At 40.9% G+C, this 21089-nt stretch overlaps 1 protein-coding gene across 1 annotated transcript in view; it reads right to left on the reverse strand.

Annotated features, from left to right (window-relative positions):
• The window catches only part of LOC106607829 (polypeptide N-acetylgalactosaminyltransferase 14), a 119852-nt gene extending 98988 nt beyond the window's left edge, over window positions 1-20864 (reverse strand). Inside the window, exons 1-2 of the mRNA XM_014205220.3 lie at window positions 20520-20864; window positions 3343-3512 (exon numbers count right to left, since the gene is read on the reverse strand). Of these exons, the coding sequence (XP_014060695.1) occupies window positions 3343-3512; window positions 20520-20651 (302 nt within the window). The 5' untranslated portion in view covers window positions 20652-20864. The remainder of the gene's footprint in view (window positions 1-3342; window positions 3513-20519) is intronic.
• Between the last annotated feature and the right edge of the window lie 225 nt (window positions 20865-21089).

Below are 21089 nucleotides of genomic sequence, written 5' to 3' on the forward strand. Positions count from 1 at the left end.
CTGTGAAGCATTTATTTGGGCTGCAATTTCTGAGGCTGGTAACTCTAATGAACTTATCCTATGCAGCAGAGGTAAATCTGAGTTTTCCTTTCCTTTGGCGGTCCTCATGAGAGTAAGTTTCATCATAGCGCTGGATGGTTTTTGCGACTGCACTTGAAGAAACTTTAAAAGTACTCGAAATGTTCTGTATTGACTGACCTTCATGTCTTAACTTCTCTAGGGCCAGTGGGACGATTTCGTCCCACCTACGTAAGAGCCAGTGGAATCCCGTGGCGCGTTATTCAAATACCTTAGAAATGCTATTACTTCAATTTCTCAAACATATGACTATTTTACACCATTTTAAAGACAAGACTCTCGATAATCTAACCACACTGTCCGATTTCAAAAAGGCTTTACAACGAAAGCAAAACATTAGATTATGTCAGCAGAGTACCCAGCCAGAAATAATCAGACACCCATTTTTCAAGCTAACATATAATGTCACATAAACCCAAACCACAGCTAAATGCAGCACTAACCTTTGATGATCTTCATCAGATGACAATCTTAGGACATTATGTTATACAATACATGCATGTTTTGTTCAATCAAGTTCATATTTATTTCAAAAACCAGCTTTTTACATTAGCATGTGACGTTCAGAACTAGCATACCCCCCGCAAACTTCCGGTGAATTTACTAAATTACTCACGATAAACGTTCACAAAAAACATAACAATTATTTTAAGAATTATAGATACAGAACTCCTCTATGCACTCGCTATGTCCGATTTTAAAATAGCTTTTCGGTGAAAGCACATTTTGCAATATTCTAAGTAGATAGCCCGGCATCACAGGGCTAGCTATTTAGACACCCACCAAGTTTAGCCCTCACCAAAGTCAGATTTACTATAAGAAAAATGTTATTACCTTTGCTGTTCTTCATCAGAATGCACTCCCAGGACTTCTACTTCAATAACAAATGTTGGTTTGGTTCAAAATAATCCATAGTTATATCCAAATAGCGGCGTTTTGTTCGTGCGTTCAAGACACTATCCGAAAGGGTAAAGAAGGGTGACGCGCCCGACGCGTTTCGTGACAAAAAAATTCTAAATATTCCATTACCGTACTCCGAAGCATGTCAACCGCTGTTTAAAATCAATTTTCATGCCATTTTTCTCGTAAAAAAACGATAATATTCCGACCGGGAATCTGTGTTTTAGTACAAAGAGAGAGAAAATAAAAACATGGGGTCACCTCGTGCACGTGCCTCAGTGTCATTGTCCTCTGATAGACCACTTACCAAAGGCGCTAATGTTTTTCAGCCAGGGGCTGCCTCGACATCATTCAGCTTTTTCCGTAGGAAGTGTCACGTTACAGCAAAGATCCTAAGTTTTCAATAAAAAGAGTCACGAAGCCCAAGGAATGGTCAGAGAGGGCACTTCCTGTACAGAATCTTCTCAGATTTTTGCCTGCCATATGAGTTCTGTTATACTCACAGAGTCGATTCAAACAGTTTTAGAAACTTTAGGGTGTTTTCTATCCAAAGCCAATAATTATATGCATATTCTAGTTTCTGGGCAGTAGTAATAACCAGATTAAATCGGGTACGTTTTTTATCCGGCCGTGTAAATACTGCCCCCTAGCCCTAACAGGTTAAAGTAATGATGGACTGTCGTTTCTCTTTGCTTATTTGAGCTGTTGTTGCCATTATATGGACTTGGTCTTTTACCAAATAAGACTATCTTCTGAATACCACCCCTACCTTGTCACAACACAATTGATAGGCTCAAACGCATTAAGAAGGAAAGAAATTCCACAAATTAACTTTTAACAAAGCACACCTGTTAATTGAAATGCATTCCAGGTGACTACCTCATGAAGCTTGTTGAGAGAATGCCAAGAGTGTGCAAAGTTGTCATCAAGGCAAAGGGTGGCTACTTTGAAGAATCTAAAATCGAAAATATATTTTGATTTGTTTAACACTTATTTTGGTTACTACATGCTTCCATATGTGTTATTTCAGTGTTTTGATATCTTCACTATTATTCTACAATGTAGAAAATAGTAAAAAATAAAGAAAAACCCTTGAATGAGTAGGTGTGTCCAAACTTTTGACTGGTACTGTGTAACTGTCAAAATACAGAAATCATCCCCATATGATGCAAGATAGTTTTGGGGTGGAATTTTCAGTAAAAAGCAAGCAGCTAAATAGTCCTGAAAACAGAATGAAAAAGAAGCTTAACATCACTGTCAAATGAAGTTGAAATAGAGCATAGTGCTGTAAAATGAACATTTCATGCCAGCAGATTAGTCTGTGTAAAATAACATGATTTTCTCGCCTCCTAAGGGTTTTTGTATGTTAGTTAAACATTTAGAGAGTGTAGGCTCTGTCAGCATGATGCTCAACTGGTTTCATTCATGAAAACATCACACCAGTCAACAATTGAGTGTGGAAGTTGCCAAGTCTGTGTTTCTATGGTCAAAAATCATCCTATGATATTTGCAAACACGATGTTTGATATTTGCTGTTTGATATTTGCCGCATCTGTATGTGTTCCACTATTATAGTAGCATCCTCTGTGTTCTTCTTATTCCGGTGGAATCAGTCTTTAAAGGATTCATGTAGGATTTGGTGCTTAATGGTATTTGAAACATCAGTCGTGCAGTGAGAGGAATTGAATGATATCCACTTTAAGACTAATGGTCTTAGTCTAATTGGGAGTGTGCGAAGGTAATGGGGGCGGCAGGTAGCCTAGCGGTTAAGAGCATTGGGCCAGTAACTGAAAGGTCGCTGGTTTGAATCCCCGAGCCGAATAAGTGAAAAATCTGTCTATGTGCTCTTGAGCAAGGCACTTAACCCTAATTGCTCCAGGGTCGCCGTCAATACTGGCTGATCCCTGGCCGTGACCCTACTCTCCGAGGGTGTCTCAGGGGGAGTGGGATATGCAAAAAACGAATTTCCAATTCACACATAATACACACTTGTACATGTGTGAAATAGGACAAATGTAAGCACCCACCCACCAATGAAGTGGGGTGTTTTCACACAAACTGCAGCGCATGTGGCAATTATCTATTTCTATTCAGCTTGTAGCTGATGCTACACAGATCAACTCCCTCTCATCTTCTAGAAACCATATCCAATATGAGGAAACAAGCCATCGTTAGCTCACACAGAAGCAGACACATGCAGCCCTGGATGAAAGACAGAGTGATCTGGCATAATAAGTGCCGTTAAGATGGAAATGACTCATCCTCACAAAATGCCTTCTCACACACTTAAACACACATACGAGTGTGCATGAACGTACACACGCATGAATGGGTTGTGTACGTGTGCTGTGCGGTGTAGGTTACCTGTAATGACGTGTGTCTCTGAGAACTCTGTTGCTGGATATCCTCTCACTCTCTCTCTGGTTGAAGGCATACAGTTTGTACGGGTCCTGGCCTGGTTTCCATCGCCTGGCGTTGAGGTAGTTCTTCTCTTCAAACTCTTCCAGGAGGTCGTCCCATTCTGCCTCTGAGATCTGAAATAAAAAAACATTCCACTCATCACACAAACCCTACTGTAAACAACTTGCTGGGGTAGAGTTCACTTTAGAAACTGCAAGAACAGCAGCGTCCAACGGTGGAATTTGTGCTGTAAGCTGATGTGCAGCTTTTTTGCTTGTTATGACATGAAATGAGGTTTACACGGTCATAAACATAACAATTGATGGCAGCATTTTGGCAAGTCCCCATCCTCATAATAACTCTTCAACATAATGACAACAACCACAGAGACAAGCAGGGTACGCAGACGATGCACACACACCTCTGAATTTGCTGGTGCAGAATCTGGAGGGCATATCAATTCTAGTTTAATAAAACCCTCTTTTGTGCAGCGGCAGCAGATTGAAATCACCCATAAACTGGAGCCTCTTCCATATTTCCTGTTATTATTTTCTGTTTTGTTATGCTGATGTGCCAGATTCTCCAGCTCCAGCCATTTGGGCTGATGGGTACCAGAGGTCTATACTCCCACCAGCTTGGATGATGCTGGTGATTAACAAGCTAGCAGGTTGCTAGTTTCTCCCCTGATGACAGTTTGAATGGAGCCTAATGAAAAACCCTCAACACGCACTCACAAATATACACACACACACACACCCAAGCACGCATGCACGCACATACCCACACACAAACACACTTATCCCACTGCAGGCCCACAGTAGAGGCAGGCAGCGAGGGGTGGGGGGTTCTGGGTGAAGCTTTCATGTCCCCACAGCTTGCTTGGTAACAAAAGGCAGCCGACATTGTGACTGAAGGCCCATGAATCACTGCCTGCTGATGCTGAGTGATTAAATCTGATTTCCATGCAATGCGGCAGCGCCGGGGTAATTGTTGGCCATCAAGACAATAATACAGCCTACAATGTTCCCTGGCTTATGGCTTTTTTGCATCAATACACCAGATACTTAATCCACCTTCAGGAAGGACCTGCTGGAGGTTGTGGCAAGGACTTGGCTCTCTGTTTTACAAATGATATTTTATCTTATTAAGCAGAACGACAGAATCGTGTAGTCCTCAGGTGAAACTCAGGGGAGATACAGCTAGCCTGAGGGAGCCGTACTGACAGGAATTCTACTAGGCTTTTCTTTTATGGTGCTTTTGTTTGTGTCTTTTACACCTGGCGAAGAGAATCTGCTCAAGGTCCCAGACTTGTCTCCCTGAGCAATTTTATGGCACCTAACCTGCCTTCTCAATGTCTCTTCCTAATACACAAACAGACATTCAACAAATGACCTCCGGAAACAGAAATCATGCAATAACGTCAAAAAACAGCATTATCTTGATTAACAGTACAAAACAACCAAGGATCCTATTCATTTCTCTGACATGACTGGTGGCCTCACAATGGGAAGGGCAGAATTCATGTCATACACAGGTGGATTAAATGGTAATGATATTTCTTGTTTGCTCAAAAGAAGGATAATTTCACAAGACAAAGCCATTGAGGACACGATGCAGTAGATAGAAGGGGATGGGGTTTGAACCTAAATGAGGTGATACAAGCACAAGGGCACATGGCAATGACCACTGAGCCGTAGGAAGGCAGCTCACATCAGCTCCTCTGTCTTAATTGGCCAAGCTCATTATTCCCAGAGGACACTGCTGGCCGGTGAGAGGAGACTGAGAAGAGAGGGGAGAGAACAGGGGACAGAGAAAAGATGACGAGAACCCGGGAAGCGGCGAGAGAGGAAAGAGAACAGGGGAGAAAGGGGAGATACTAGAGGAGAGAGGACTACAGTAAAGACGTGGGAAGAGATGTGGGGCATCCTCCCCACATTAGGAGGACAATAATGAGTCGTTAAAGTTAAAGTCTTTGAAGTTGGCTATCTGTCCGTCCATCCGTGCGGTGGATGAATTCCCTCTTAAGCACACTGCTGTCTTTCAAGACCTTTTCAGTCTGGAGGGAGATGTCATGCCCTGCCACTTTATAAGAATCACAACAGCATCCTCCAAGCCGGTAATAGAGGTGGCTAATTGCAGATGTCTGTTTCTGAAGATAGACTGCTTAGCATGATAATGGCTACAGTGCAGCAGCGTCCGTATAACTTAGACCAGATGTCTGGGAGGGCTCCCTGGTAAAACAGCCTGTTTCTTTATGTTATACATTTCCCACACTACAAGTAGATGTAGTAAAAGGGGCTTATGTGTGCAATACTAGATGTTGAAATCGGTTTTCTTTTTTTAATAATCTCTACTGTTGTATGAAGTTATCTGAATGTATTAAAATGCAACTCCCCAAAAAGCTCCAGAAAAACATTGACACATCACCAATTAATCCTTTGCCTTCAAGGTTTTTCTCAGAGTTACGATGGTTGACAGCTGAATCCACAGAGGGAATGCTAATCTGGTGCTCACATATTCACTTTGTCATCTCCAGCACAGTGCCACTGTCACCCCATGATGCCACCAATCTGGGGAAAGTCATTGTGTTTTATCAGGGAGGGAACATGGCCCAGGCAGCAAACAGAATTCAATTATAATTGGACAACACAGAAAATCTGCCTGCAAATCGATCTGTCACAACAAGGTTGAGCGGCTTGAGCCTCAATTTCAGAGCGCAATAAGTGCAAATCTCAACGGTCCCTAGCAGCCCACCAAAGATCCTTTACTCAAGAAAGAACCGGGCGAGCCTCAAGATTGGAATTCCCCTGGGCTGCCAAGCAAGGCAAGTCCTCCAGAAATACCCCTGTCTTTGGTCCAGTCATCATCACTCTGCCTTTGCCTCTCCTCTGTTGTTAAGACAGGAGAGCCAGGCAGGCAGCCACCAGAGAGCCAGGTTTCATGTGGAAGATATTGCAGCCTAATTGGACATGATGCCTTGGTGGAGGGAGAGAGGGAGGGAGGGAGTGAGGGAAGGAGGGACCGAGTGAGGGTTGGTAAGCTACACCGCGACAGAGTTGCGTGACATTTTAACCCCCAGCAGTTAGAGGTGCTCCTCAGACAGGGAAGTGTGTCTTAATGAGTTGTGGATGACAGAGGGAGCTGTAATTGGATCCTAGCCCCCCCCCCCCCGTGCCCCCTACTCCACCCTGTGTCTCGGCATGTGTGTTTGTGTATGTTGGTCCTATTCCTAGACCCCTTAACTCAACCACCGCAACACGTCTTACCCAACAGAGACAACCAAAGGAAAACTGTAGCAGGGGGAATCTCATCGTAGTCCGTCTATAGTCTTGGTGGTACCATAGGAGGTGCACATACCTAGTTATAGTATCAAAGCTATGGGGTAGTAATTGCACAGCCTCCTTTGACTCCTAGCCAGGTAATGAGATGACCCCTAGCAGCTCATTTACAGATCTCTGTCTGTCTCGTCTCAGATGTGATGTTCAGGACTGTACAGCACACACACAGACAAAGACACACACACACACACATGGATATTATTAGGAGTCCACGTGGTGGTATAATTCAGAGCTGGGGGTCATAGCTCATAAACCAGCGGATGATAAAGTACAAATCAGTGCCAAGGCCGAGCTGAAAGCCCAGACACCAATAACATTAAGAGGGCGTGGACACTCCAGCCCAATAACACACATCCTGCATGGTTAATTTATCCCTGAGACCTACAGGCTCATTCATCATCCCACTGGTCCACACATTAGGCCTAATGCCTCAGCCCTTTACACCATAATAATTATAATGTGTCATCATCTCCAATCTTCATTGTTGTTTCTCCGGTGTGATCAGAGAGAGAGAGAGAGAGAGAGAGAGAGAGAGAGAGAGAGAGAGAGAGAGAGAGAGAGAGAGAGAGAGACAGAGACAGAGACAGAGACAGAGACAGACAGAGACAGACAGAGATATGTCATGTTTTTATTCTTTTGGAACTTTTGTGAGTGTAATGTTTACTGTTAAATAAGATTTTTGATTTCACTTTTGTTTATTATCTAGTTCACTTGCTTTGGCAATGTTAACATATGTTTCCCAAGCCCTTAAATTGAATTGAATTGAAACAATTGAGAGGGAGATATATCAAAGCGCCTGTGCATGGTGCATGGTGGGTAAATGATAGATGTGTGTTTGGTCCAATGTAGGTGTAGTTTCCGTCCCCCCGGATATCACAGAAACAGTCAGTCATTATGACAGGCAGAGGCAGCCCTGACCTGTAGAATGTATACACATCCCTCTTGCCGATGACAGCCCATTCATTTTTCAACTTCCAGGTCAGGGTTAGCACAGTGTGCCGAGGTGATTTCATAGGGAGGGAAAATGTTCTTCTGTGTGATGTGTTCTCGTCCCTGTACTGGAGGGTAAACAGAGAAACACAGAGGAGTATGGGTAGAGGCATTGGAATGTCAAACCTTGCTTACGCAACACAAAATACAATTCATTGGATTTTTCATACAGTTGGTGTGACCAGAAAGCCTCATCTGTATCTGTGATTTATAATGTGTAGGCCAAAGTAATCCTCCTTCTCCTTGTCATTGCCTTTCTCCCTGCCCTTGCCGAGGGCCACATTGATTCAAGGTGGGAAAACAAGATACATGGAAATGGTATCATTGCATCATCATCATGAATTGTTCTAAAATGTTGTACTTTGTTTGACTTCTGTTCTCCTTCTCTTCCTTTCTTATTTGGTGCTACTGTAGCCAGTGTTTATTTAGCCCAACACTGCAGAGCAGGGGTGTGTCAATGCTGGTGACAAAACCATCTTATAAAGGACGGAACACAATCAAGTAAATCAGCAGTCATCAGCAAAGAGTGAAAAAAGGGACTTTTACAACGACCACCTTTTACATTGTTTTCTGGTTGCACCAATCTATCTCTGTCTAATGCTTTCTCTCTTTTTCAATGGCTAATGTTGGAATGGTGCTTGCCGCTATACAGGGTGGAGAAAACACAGTCAGTCATATGAATCATTGCAGCAGTGGGAGGAGAGCAAGAGGACGTGATATTGGTCTGGCAGCTGTTACATGGAATGTGCTGTTTTCTGCGCTTGTGCGTGTGCGTGCGTGCGTGCGTGCGTGTGTGTGTGTGCGTGTGTGTGTGTGTGTGTGTGTGTGTGCGTGTGTGTGTGTGCGTGTGTGTGTGTGTGTGTGTGTGTGTGTGTGTGTGTGTGTGTGTGTGTGTGTGTGTGTGTGTGTACATATACAGTTGAGGTCGTAAGTTTACATACACTTAGGTTGGAGTCATTAAAACTCATTTTTCAACCACTCCGCAAATTTCTTGTTAACAAACTATAGTTTTGGCAAGTCGGTTAGGACATCTACTTTGTGCATGACACAAGTCATTTTTCCAACAATTGTTTACAGACAGATTATTTCAGTTATAATTCACTGTATCACAATTCTAGTGGGTCAGAAGTTTACATACACTAAGTTGACTGTGCCTTTAAACAGCTTGGAAAATTCCAGAAAATGATATCATGGCTTTAGAAGCTTCTGATAGGCTAATTGACATCATTTGAGTCAATTGGAGGTGTACCTGTGGATGTATTTCAAGGCCTACCTTCAAACTCAGTGCCTCTTTGCTTGACATCATGGGAAAATCAAAATAAATCAGCCAAGACCTCAGAAAAAGAATTGTAGACCTCCACAAGTCTGGTTCATCCTTGGGAGCAATTTCCAAATGCCTGAAGGTACCACGTTCATCTGTACAAACAATAGTACGCAAGTATAAACACCATGGGACCATGCAGCCGTCATACCGCTCAGGAAGGAGACGCGTTCTGTCTCCTAGAGATGAACGTATTTTGGTGCGAAAAGTGCAAATCAATCCCAGAACAACGGCAAAGGAACTTGTGAAGATGCTGGAGGAAACAGGTACAAAAGTATCTATATCCACAGTAAAACGAGTCCTATATCGACATAACCTGAAAGGCCCCTCAGCAAGGAAGAAGCCACTGCTCCAAAACCGCCATAAAAAAAGCCAGACTATGGTTTGCAATCATTCTCTCAACTATTATTCTGACATTTCACATTCTAAAAATAAACTGGTGATCCTAACTGACCTAAGATAATTTTTACTACAATTAAATGTCAGGAATTGTGAAAAACTGAGTTTAAATGTATTTGGCTAAGGCGTATGTAAACTTCTGACTTCAACTGTATGTGTCAAAAGCATGTCTAAATGTGGCGGGAGGTCAAGTATAAATCAAAGCAAACAGAAATAGGCTATTTGAGTGCTCCCTGAGCAGGCCTCCTTTCCGGGAACAGACAAGTGCTTTTTATCGCCAACGCACACACACTATAGCTATATTTACGTATCCATCATACCTTGTACCAAAGCATAATGGCATTCGAACATCCAACGGTTCCCTACATATAATATAAATAGCTCTCTCAGTCTCATATCTCAATTCCCATGCAAATCAAATGGGTGTGTATAAAGTTAATCATTCGTTTTTAATTTAATTTTGTCACTGTAGCAGTGGAAACCCGTATCTCCGGGGCTAAGTGGGTCTAGTTCCAACATGCTGAAGAAGTGGAGCAACAACAAAAAAATCAACAACCGCATTTGAGGTACACAGCATTGGAACCGATTTTGATCAATCGCATCTAAACCATACTGTATGAAAGCTGAGCCGGCTGATGTTTGTATTAAATATTCACTTTGATTCCCTTTTTGCTTTTCTGCATTTGGCGTCTGGAGAAAGCAACCTCTCCATTTTTATAACCAGCATAAACACACCAAATGTGTTTGTCAGAGAGTTTGACTCTTGCCTCTTTAGATCACTGAGGCACTGGGGTTTAGCAGGCCTACTAAAGTTCTGTGTTCTGGTTGACAACTTGTTGACTTTGCCATGATTGGCTGCTGCATGTGGTCCACTTGAAATGAATGGACATGGAAATTGGATTTATGGAGTGCAGATTTCTTACAGAAATACCAAACTAAGTGAGTCATTTCTAACTGGTAACCCTGTGGGTGACTCCACTCCAGGGCAAGATGTACACTATATAATGGTCCCTGTGCTGTGTTTCAAGCTGACTAAGCACCTAAGAGGCTACTTGAATCTAATTTTGTTAAGTTTAGAAAATCTATTCAGGGCATTTTTATCAAGCCCCCAACCCCCTAACCCCCCTCAACTGCTGTTCTTCAATTTTATCACTGAATATGTTTGATCCCGTTGCTATTTATTACTGTGGGGGGGGGACATTGCAAACATGGCTGAATATCTGAGAGCCATGCAACTTGTTCTCCTCCAAGAAATTGAAAAAAACAATAAAAGCGCATCACGGTTTCTATGGTACAAATTATCTTCCTGTTGCTGCCTGTGCTGCCACTGCATCCCGGGCTCCAAATTGAATTATAGAGCATGTCTTTCAAGCTGGGGGAACAATAAAGCAACAGAAAATGCCAGGTGACCCCCCCCCCCCCCCCCCCCCCCCTCCCCCCTTCCAGCAGGCTTCAGAAGAACATCAGTGGTGAGATTATCAAAGCGGCTGCGGGCAACAGACCGAAAAACTAATAACTGGAGCGCTTCCTCGCCGGACACAGGTCTCTGAGTGTTATTTTGGTAGCTGGGAGAGAAATTGTCTGAAAGGCAATAAGCTGAATAGCCCCCATATTAACTAAATTCACACAAATGTGCCAGCACCCAGGCATCAAGGTGTATAGACTTTGTGTGCCTCTAAATCATTTTCATTATAACCTCAGATTCAGGCTGTGTTTGAGCTGAGCCTGAGTTGAGAGAAATCTGCTGGGCTTTCATAAAGTTAGAAGAAATATCCATATTTTCTTCACTCTGGAAAAAAAACAGTTGATCACACAAAAGTAAAATGTTCATATTCAGTAATCCAATTGGTAACACTTTTTCCTCTATACAAGACAGATGTAATAAACTATCATTTTATTACATGGCTATATACTGTATATATACATTCTTAACCATCAAACAAACAACAACAACCCCTTGAAGGTGGATTTTATTGTTCATTCTCTCTTAGCTTTAGTCTCAGGTTTGATTCATGTGTCAGGCCATCTACATGAATCATCTATGATGTAACTCTGCTCACAGACACTATGAAAGCTCAATGTGTAACAGCGAACACTGCAGATTCTCAGCTCTAAAGTCATCCGCTTAACGGTCCCAATTTCTCAGGGAAATACCAAAGGTGACAAGTTAGTTTATTCCTTTCACTTAGGCGTGTGATCCCTCTCCACTGTCAACATCTTCCTCGCTGACTCCGGTTGAAATCAGACTCTTTCACATAAATGACTTCAAACAAAAAGAAGGTGGTACGTTCTCTTCTCTAAATGGTTTTATTTGCTCTTTGTCACTATTCTGTCTTTAGAACGTCACTCGCTCTGTCTAGCGCATTGAGAAATAGCTCTAGCAGCACTGACTAAATAAGATTGATGCCTCAATCCTTGGGAGATAAAGGTGAAAATTACAAATGTGCAGCAAAAGCGGACATTTTCTAGCGAGAGCAAAAAACACATTGGTTACAACTGACAGCCCATTTAGAATAAATGTATATAATTTTGACATAGTCTAGACAGAATCCCATCAGCCCTGTTTGAATGTTTCAGCATTTCAGCAGCAGCAGTGTGTTGTTGTGCCATTACAATGCTATATGGGTGGGAAATGTATTATCAAGCAGGCAGTGTGTGTGTGTGTGTGTGTGTGTGTGTGTGTGTGTGTGTGTGTGTGTGTGTGTGTGTGTGTGTGTGTGTGTGTGTGTGTGTGTGTGTGTGTGTGTGTGTGTGTGTGTGTGTGTGTGTGTGTGTGTGTGTGTGTGTGTGTGTGTGTGTGAGGATGGTATGATTTATTGATCTGCTCCTCATAATAGGGGGAATAACTCCTCAGGGCATGGTAATCACTGCAAAACAGCCCTATCACAGCACTTAGCTAAGAGTAACAGTCTAACAGCCTCTGCTAAGGCAATTTCTTTCAATATCAAACTGGGAATAGCAAAATGATTAACACATATTAAATGAGGCATGCTACTGTTTTTCTCTTTAACAGGAGATGGGTTTTGGGTAACACTTTGAGAGTAAATAATAAAAAGGACACTGCATCTTTTGCTAAGCGTTTGAGTGTTTTCATAGTTCCTTCAGTAGATCCCATCCCGCTTGCCTAAGGCTTACAATAACACTCACTTTTTACACTTACTGTGCAAATACCACGTCAGAGAAAATGAAAGCCCTTGTGCACAAGGACAGGCGTCATGTAATACGTTTCGGTACAACATGATGTTCAGACACAAGCCAAGCTCTGTCTTTACACAAACACGTGTTTAAACCAATAGTGCCATATAACCACAAACACTCTCTCCCTTCAAGATGACTCAATATCACATAGTTTGACTCCGTCCACAGTAATCCTAGCACATTCCTATAACACCTACTCTACCAATCCTGAAGATGTGGTGCAGCAATCCTTACATGTAAAACATATTCATTCCCAGTTTCAGTAATATTTATCCACAGAACAAATGTTATTTCTCCCTCGTTGCTCTATTAGCAATGGGAAAAATAACAAAAATGACATTTCATAAGAGGTATAAATGTGTAATTCCAATCATGTGGACTAGAGCATTTGGGAGTCATTGGCATTGTGATACAAAAGCTGAACACAGTGATTGGAACATCTATCTTGTTTGTTCACCAGGAGAGAGTTACATTGGGAACAGACATGACATGAAAAATAACAGAGTTGTTGAGTGCTGGAGGAATGTAGGTAGGTAAGGTAAAGTTATTTTTATGACACAGAGGGAAAAATAGATAGAAGAACCCAGAAAAACACACGCAAGTCTATGACAATTGTTCTCCTGAAACAATCATTGAGTGCTATACATCCTACAAGTCATTTAAGTTTACAGTACAACTTAAAAACATAATAATGACCCAATTATCCTAAGGTTACATAGTAGTTACATTCCCCACCCACAGCTCCAGGCGAGTTTCGACCACATGCCAAGCACCGTACAAACTTAAGCTTCAGAAAAGTGTGCTGCTGAAATGCCACACAAAAAGAGGTAAAATGCATAATAAAAGCCTAGCGGCAGACAACTGATTCAGAGAACAAGTATACCGTTGGGGATGAAAAGACTGAGCGAGATCCCCTGTGGGATCTGTGCTTTGTGCTGCACAAGCTTCCTCTGCAGAACAGCTCCCAATCTGGAGTTGAAAAATCTACATCAGGAATAGCTCAAAGACCCCCAAAAGACAGAGCTTGAGGGGGAAGAGAAGCTGCTGTCTTCTTCAAAGGAAGGATGAATCCATGCTCTGCTAAAGAAATCCTTAGGCAGTCTGCAGCTTTTACTGTTCACAAAGCAGCTAGGTAAACAAACCTACATGGTCTTCTGAGATAGATGGAAGGGGTTTAGGGTAGCTGAAGGATGGGACTAAAAACATACAAAAGATAGCAATTGTAAAATATACTGTGTCTGTAAAATGTATATAGTATGTATATACTATATTCTGGAAGTAGAAGTCTAAGTGTTGTTGTCCATTAGTTTACTCCAGTTAGGGGAGGGGTGGTAGGGTTCCAGGAAAATAATAACGGAAAATAAATGTTTTAAATATATATTTTATATATACAGTACCAGTCAAAAGTTTGGACACAGCTACTCATTCAAGAGTTTATTTTTACTATTTTCTACATTGTAGAATAATTGTGAAAACATCAAAACTATGAAATAACACATATGGAATCATGTAGTAACCAAAAAGGTGATAAATAAATCAAAATATATTTTATATTTGAGATTCTACAAGGTAGCCAACCTTTGCCTTGATGACAGCTTTGGACACTCTTGGCATTCTCTCAAACCAGCTTCATGAGGTAGTCACCTGAAATGCATTTCAATTAACAGGTGTGCCATGTTAAAAGTTCATTTATGGAATTTCTTTCCTTTTTAATGTGTTTGAGCCAAATAGTTGTGTTAACAACCTAGGGGTGGTACAGAAGATAGCCCTGTTCGGTAAAAGACCAAGTCCATATTATGGCAAGAACAGCTCAAATAAGCAAAGAGAAACGACAGTCCATCCTTACTTTAAGACAATAGTAAGTCAATATGGAACATTTCAAGAACTTTGAAAGTTTCTTCAAGTACTGTCTCAAAAACCATCCAGCGCTATGATGAAACTGGCTCTCATGATGACAGCCACAGGAAAGGAAGATCCAGAGTTACCTCTGCTGCAGAGGATAAGTTCATTAGAGTTACCAGCCTCAGAAATTGCAGCCCTAATAAATGCTTCACAGAGTTCAAGTAACAGACACATCTCAACACCAACTGTTCAGAGGAGACTGCGTCAATCAGGCCTTCATGGTTGAATTGCTGCAAAGAAACCACTACTAAAGAACACCAATAAGAAGAAGAGACTTGCTTGGGGCAACAAAATACGAGCAATGGACATTAGACCTGTGGAAATCTGTCCTTTGGTCTGATGAGTCCAAATTTAACATTTTTGGTTCCAACCGCCGTGTATTTGTGAGACGCAGAGTAGGTGAACGGATGATCTCCGCATCTGTGGTTCCCACCATGAAGCATGGAGAAGGAGGTGTGATGGTGCTTTGCTGGTGACACTGTCAGTGATTTACTTAGAATTCAAGGCACACTTAACCAGCATGGCTACCACAGCATTCTGCAGTGATACACCATCCCATCTGGTTTGCGCTTAGTGGGACTATTATTTGTTTTTCAACAGAACAATGACCCATAACACACCTCCAGGCTGTGTAAGGGCTATTTGATCAAGAAGGAGAGTGATGGAGTGCTGTGTCAGATGACCTGGCCTCCACAACCCAATTGAGATGGTTTGGGATGAGTTGGACCTCAGAGTGAAGGAAAAGCAGCCAACAAGTGCTCAACATATGTGGGAACTCCTTCAAGACGGTTGGAAAAGCATTCTTCATGAAGCTGGTTCAGAGAATGCCAAGAGTGTGCAAAGCTGTCATCAAGGAAAAGGGTGGCTACTTTGAAGAATCTCAAATATAAATATATTTTGATTTATTTAGTTATTGGTTATTACATGATTTCATATGTGTTATTTCCTAGTTTTGATGTCTTCTATTATTCTGCAATGTAGAAAATAGTAAAAAGAAAGAAAAACCCTGGAATAAGTAGGTGTGTCCAAACTTTTGACTGGTACTGTATATTTACAAAAAATATATATGGGGGATTGGAAATGATACAGACAATTACATTGATGGAAGCCACACTCTATCTGCAGTATTAAAGCTGATCTACCCCCTGAAAAAAATGTAATACAAAAATACACTATGTGGTGAGAGTACACTGAGTGGGAATATTGCATTTGCATTTGAATGACAGATACCCACAATATATGTTTTATTATCCGTGCAGCAGCACTTCCAACAGACTACCCATTTTTCTGGTCTGCTTACTCTACAAATAATTTCTTATACAGGTCTTCAACCGATAACTCAGCTTCTTGAAAATATTTTTGATTTATTTCAATGTTTTACTCCACGTTTGTCACGGGTGTCGTAATGTAGAGACCAAGGCGCAGTGGGTTGCGTGCTCATCATTATTTTATTTACGTGAACACGAAAAAAACCAGAAAACAAAGAAGCGACAAAATGACAGTTTTGCAGGCTAAACTAACAGCAGTGCAAAGACAACTACCCACAAAGGGACAGGTGTGGCTCAGTTGGTAGAGCATGGTGTTTGCAATGCCAGGGTTGTGGGTTCGATTCCCACGGGGGACCAGTATGGGGAAAAACATGTATGAAATGTATGCATTCACTACTGTAAGCTGCTCTGGATAAGAGTGTCTGCTAAATTATGTAAATGAAAAACAAGCTCCTTAAGTATGACTCTCAATCAGAAACAACAATGTACAGCTGTTCCTGATTGAGAGCCACACCAGGCCAACAAAGAAATACACAACATAGACAACTTAGAATACAAGAACATAAACCAAAAACCCCGGCACACATAAATACAACACCCCTCTAAGTACACACACACCCCGAACCATATAAAACAAATACCCCTCTACCTAAATACCTAGCCCAAACCACATGAAACAAACACCCCCTGCCATGTCCTGACCACACTAAAATAACAAATAACCCCTTATACTGGTCAGGATGTGACAATGTTGAAACTCATCAGCATGAACATTCCAACTTGAAACTTCACTCCAGAAACCCAAACACCATCTCAGACTAAAACATATTCAGTTGATAGAGGCCCTTCAATTGGCCAGTGTTGATTTTTCAGTGTAATATTTCTAGTGTTGATTCCAGAGTTATATTTGCTTTGTAAGAGTGAAATTAACAGTCAAGAAAATGTACACTTTAGAGAGTAAAACAGTCCCATCAAATCCAAACCAATCATTGTTATATATTTCAGCATGCTCTACTTCAGGTATATTTTTTTAGGATTGTTTTTAATATCTGTGTTTTTGCTTGTACATTGATATATTGATTAATCTTATGATACACATAGATACATAACAAATGTTTCTAAACTAATCCAATCAGTTAGTTAGATTAATTGCACCGTTACTGAAATGGTTGTTCCAGTTTAAATGGTTTAGACAGTCTTCTTAACAAATTTCTTAAACCCTGACAGTCATTCTGAATGCAGGGTGTGGGTGAATATAAATTCCAACTGTTGGATTTCCTAACAGTGTTTGAATTCCAATAGGAATTAAACATCACTTTGCTAGCCAGCATAATGTGACTTGCAGGCCTGATGTGGCCTGTAAACCAGGAGTTTCTTAACACCACTGTGTTAGGTTAAAATTAGGCAATTTAAGTAAGGCCTTATGATATATGTATTGTATTGTCATAGAGTTACATTTTAATAATAGCATTCGCCTAGGTACTCCGTTGGTGAAAGCCACAGGCCTTTAAAAGGAAAGAACTTTCGATTTGAAATCTTTTGGACACATTAGCAAACTTGAGGGAATCCTATTTGTGTAAGAAAAGGATATTCATATGATAGGTAAGATATAAAAAACCTTGCAGAGACCCTATCCAACTGACAATCTCTTAAAAAATATATATAAACTATTGGAACCAAGACTTAAAAATAACTGATATTGGTACAATATTTTTATTTAACCTTTATTTAACTAGGCAAGTCGGTTAAGAAAAATTCTTATTTTATAATGATGGCCTACCCCAGCCAAACCCTCCCCTAACTCGAACGACGCTGGGACTCCCGATCACAGCCGGTTGTGATACAGCCCGGAATCAAACCAGGGTCTGTAGTGATGCCTCTAGCACTGAGATGCAGTGCCTTAGACTGCTGTGCCACTCGGGAGCCCTGATGAAGGGAATGTTGGAACATAACTAAATAAATGACATTTGAAAATGGACGCTTAATCCAGTATATACGAATGTATAGAATTTATTACACAAGTGACAAAATTCACAAAATCTACAGCACAATGGCAGAGTCATGTCTTAAGTGTAAACTAACAATGACTCAATAATCCATACCTTTTGGGAATGCTATAAACTCCAAATGTTATGGGTGGAGTTAGAAAGTTGGCTGTCTGAAGTATTACAATTTAAATGTACTTTTAATCCATCTGTCTGCATATTTCAAGACATGGCATATGAGGGTGCAGTGAGATACCCGATGGGTTGGACGATACTTTTCTCGTCAATCATCTTGAAAAAAGGCTATACTTAAAAACTGGAAATCAACCAATCCTCTATCGTTAACACAATGGAAGGGTCAAATGCTTTATTATCGAAATGTTGAAAGTGTGTGGGCGATGAAGAGAAACAAAGTGGTGCAGTTTGAGGCCATGTGGCGGAGAGTGATGCAGGCGCTGGAGATGGGGGTATGAGCAGGTGGATATGGGCAGGGGTGGTGTTGTGGATGTTTCTGTGCGTTTGTATGTTTATGTTTTGTAAATAATAAAATAAGGAAAGAATTCCATAACCACGTCTCTGTCACTAACAAATACAGTCATGTGTGGTAACTCTACAATTCACTCAAATAAAAAAAGGCACCCTGGGTAATATGCAAATTGGGCTTTTACCCCAGGGGTCTTAAAGTCATTCCATGGAGGGCCTAGTGTCTGCTGGTTTTAGTTTTTTCCTTTAAATGAAGACCTAGACAACCAGGTGAGGGGAGTTCCTTACTAATGAGTGACCTTTATTAATCAATCAAGTATAAGGAAGGAGTGAAAACCCACACACACTTAGCCCTCGATGAAATGAGTTTGGAACATTTGCTTTACAGAATTCAGTATTACAACAACACCCAAAAACGATTTAGTGAAACACTACAGGTGATCATTTCTTCCACTAAGCAGCGTGAGCACTAAGCAACGTGAGTCAAGTCTACTCTAAATCAAGTGTTATGTTTTACAATGTAGGTGCTGCATATTACTCTACAGTAGAACTATGCAAACACCATAATCAAGTTCATTGGAACACTTTAACAGTTGAATGGGGAACACTGCAACAGAGCTAAATCTTTAAAACGTTCAAAAGTGTTATTTTAACACCAGTACAGTGGGAATCATACGTTCACTGAAAATAGTGTACATTTAACACATTCCGAGATAAATGTACACCATTGATTTTGGTGTGTACCATTTTGAAACTGAATCAATCAATCCAGATGGGTGTCTACATCACAAGTGTAATTCCACCATTCAGCTCCCACCCTGAAAAGCACTCACTTCCTCATTTGCCTGAGGAATTTGGAGTGGCATACAACATTTTTAGCAGTAAGCTTTTGAAAACCCTCCAGATATACCATAATAACTGGACCACAAAATATTATAAAATCTGTCTCGTGCACTGCACAAAACAAGTTATACTTCAGGGGGGAAAGCGGCAATAGTTTCATTAAAGCTGCCTTTATAAAATAGGAGCAATAAGCATAGAAATGTGTCGGCTGTAAAAAGGTTACATCTTTGATGGCTATAATTGCCCACGTCTGACTGTCTTGTTAAAGGTAGACAGTATTATTCCATCACATTATGTCCTTCAGTTCATTAAAAATTGTTTTCACACAGGGACCACCTATTACAAGTCAATGACTGAACCTATTGACTGGTAATGCTGCATTTTCAGACACAAGTACAGAACAGCAAGACCAGGTGGCTATAAAGGGCCAATAGGCAGAAATTCATGGATACAGTTTAAATAATGTTAACAACAGATTGAGGAATTGAGGAATTCGTGTATTTGAGGAATTCATATAGGAATTCATATATCAGTGTTTAATAAATGATGTAGTAGCCTACACTTTGAACATAGTGGAACTTTTGTTCATGCCAATTTAGTGAGCCTCTGACTGTTCATTGTGCAAGATGCATTTCATAGGCTATCAGATTTTTATTCAGTTATATATTATATGATTACTTACAACTGTATCTTCTTTTCACTTTGGAATGTACAGAAAGCTCATCTAAACATCAATAAACTGCTTATAAACACATTATTATATATCCTGATGCCTAGTCACTTTACCCCTATACACATCTACCTCTATCACTCCAGTATCCCTGCACATTGTAAATACTTTATGATACTGGAACTGACTGACCCTGTATATAGTATGCTTACTTACTTTCTCGTGTTCTTCTTATATTATTTTTATTTATTGTGTGTTTTTGTTCAACCTAATGCTATTTTTTGTTTTACATTGCTATTGATTGCTGCATTTTGGGGTATAGAGCTTGCAAGAAAGGCATTTCACTGTACTTGTGCACGTGACATTAAAACCTGAAACTTGAAACTTTTAACCACTTGAAACTGCACTTTGCAATTGATAATGTATGCACACAAACTTATTCGATCCTGAATAAAAAAAAGTTAGGAACAAGTGGTTGTATGTAGTCTGCAAACTTCAAGAAAGCAATGTAGAGAGGGAGCCGTGATACAATCAATCTCTGTCTGCATATAGCTCCGTGGAAATTCTGACACCCTCTCAAACCTCAAAAAATATTTTCCTAGAAACACGCATTACCTGCGCGCACCTAGCACTCTTCTGTATATTGGTACAAGTTTAGACTACACAACTGCTAAATACATAGGAAGTGATATTGTGTGATATAGGGAAGATGAATGTCGGATAAGAACTGATAGTGTTGCTTACCTGTCCGTACTGTGCATCTTTAGTCCCCAGGTCCGATACTTTCTGCCTACTTAAGAGTATCAAATACAGTAGTGCAGCAATCCAACAAAGCACCACCAATGCCAAAGTCAGCTTTCGGGAAAGCCGTTTCATTTTCCTATGAGTTACTGGAGCAGATATCGCCCCTTTATTGGCGATGGGCAATCTACGAGAAGGACATTTCTAGGAATTCTTTGAAAGTCGGTTGTGGAGACGTGGTTTTGCGCGCTGCTCTCACATTCTCTGGTTCTCTTCTCGAGCGCTGCACGCTCGCTCCAGACGCATGCCCTGGTTGCGAGATTGTCTATGACGGGACTGGTTGTAGGCTGTTACACAGCGATGACTCGCTGGAGCTACGAAGTACTACGCTGGAAGCCGTCCAGCTAGATAAAAATCAGCTGGTTGGGGGTACCTATAAAATCGAATGGGTTTAGCACCACCTACCGTGTAAATAATAATGTACAAGGTTCTGTAGTCTATTGTACTTGCAATGTATGTGTGCAGTAATGGATATCGTCTATAATCAACTACGCAGCCTAATTAATCTCAAGT

Source organism: Salmo salar, chromosome 06 (genome assembly GCF_965601325.2).
Source record: "Salmo salar chromosome 06, fSalSal1, whole genome shotgun sequence".
Taxonomy (NCBI): Eukaryota; Metazoa; Chordata; class Actinopteri; order Salmoniformes; family Salmonidae; genus Salmo; species Salmo salar.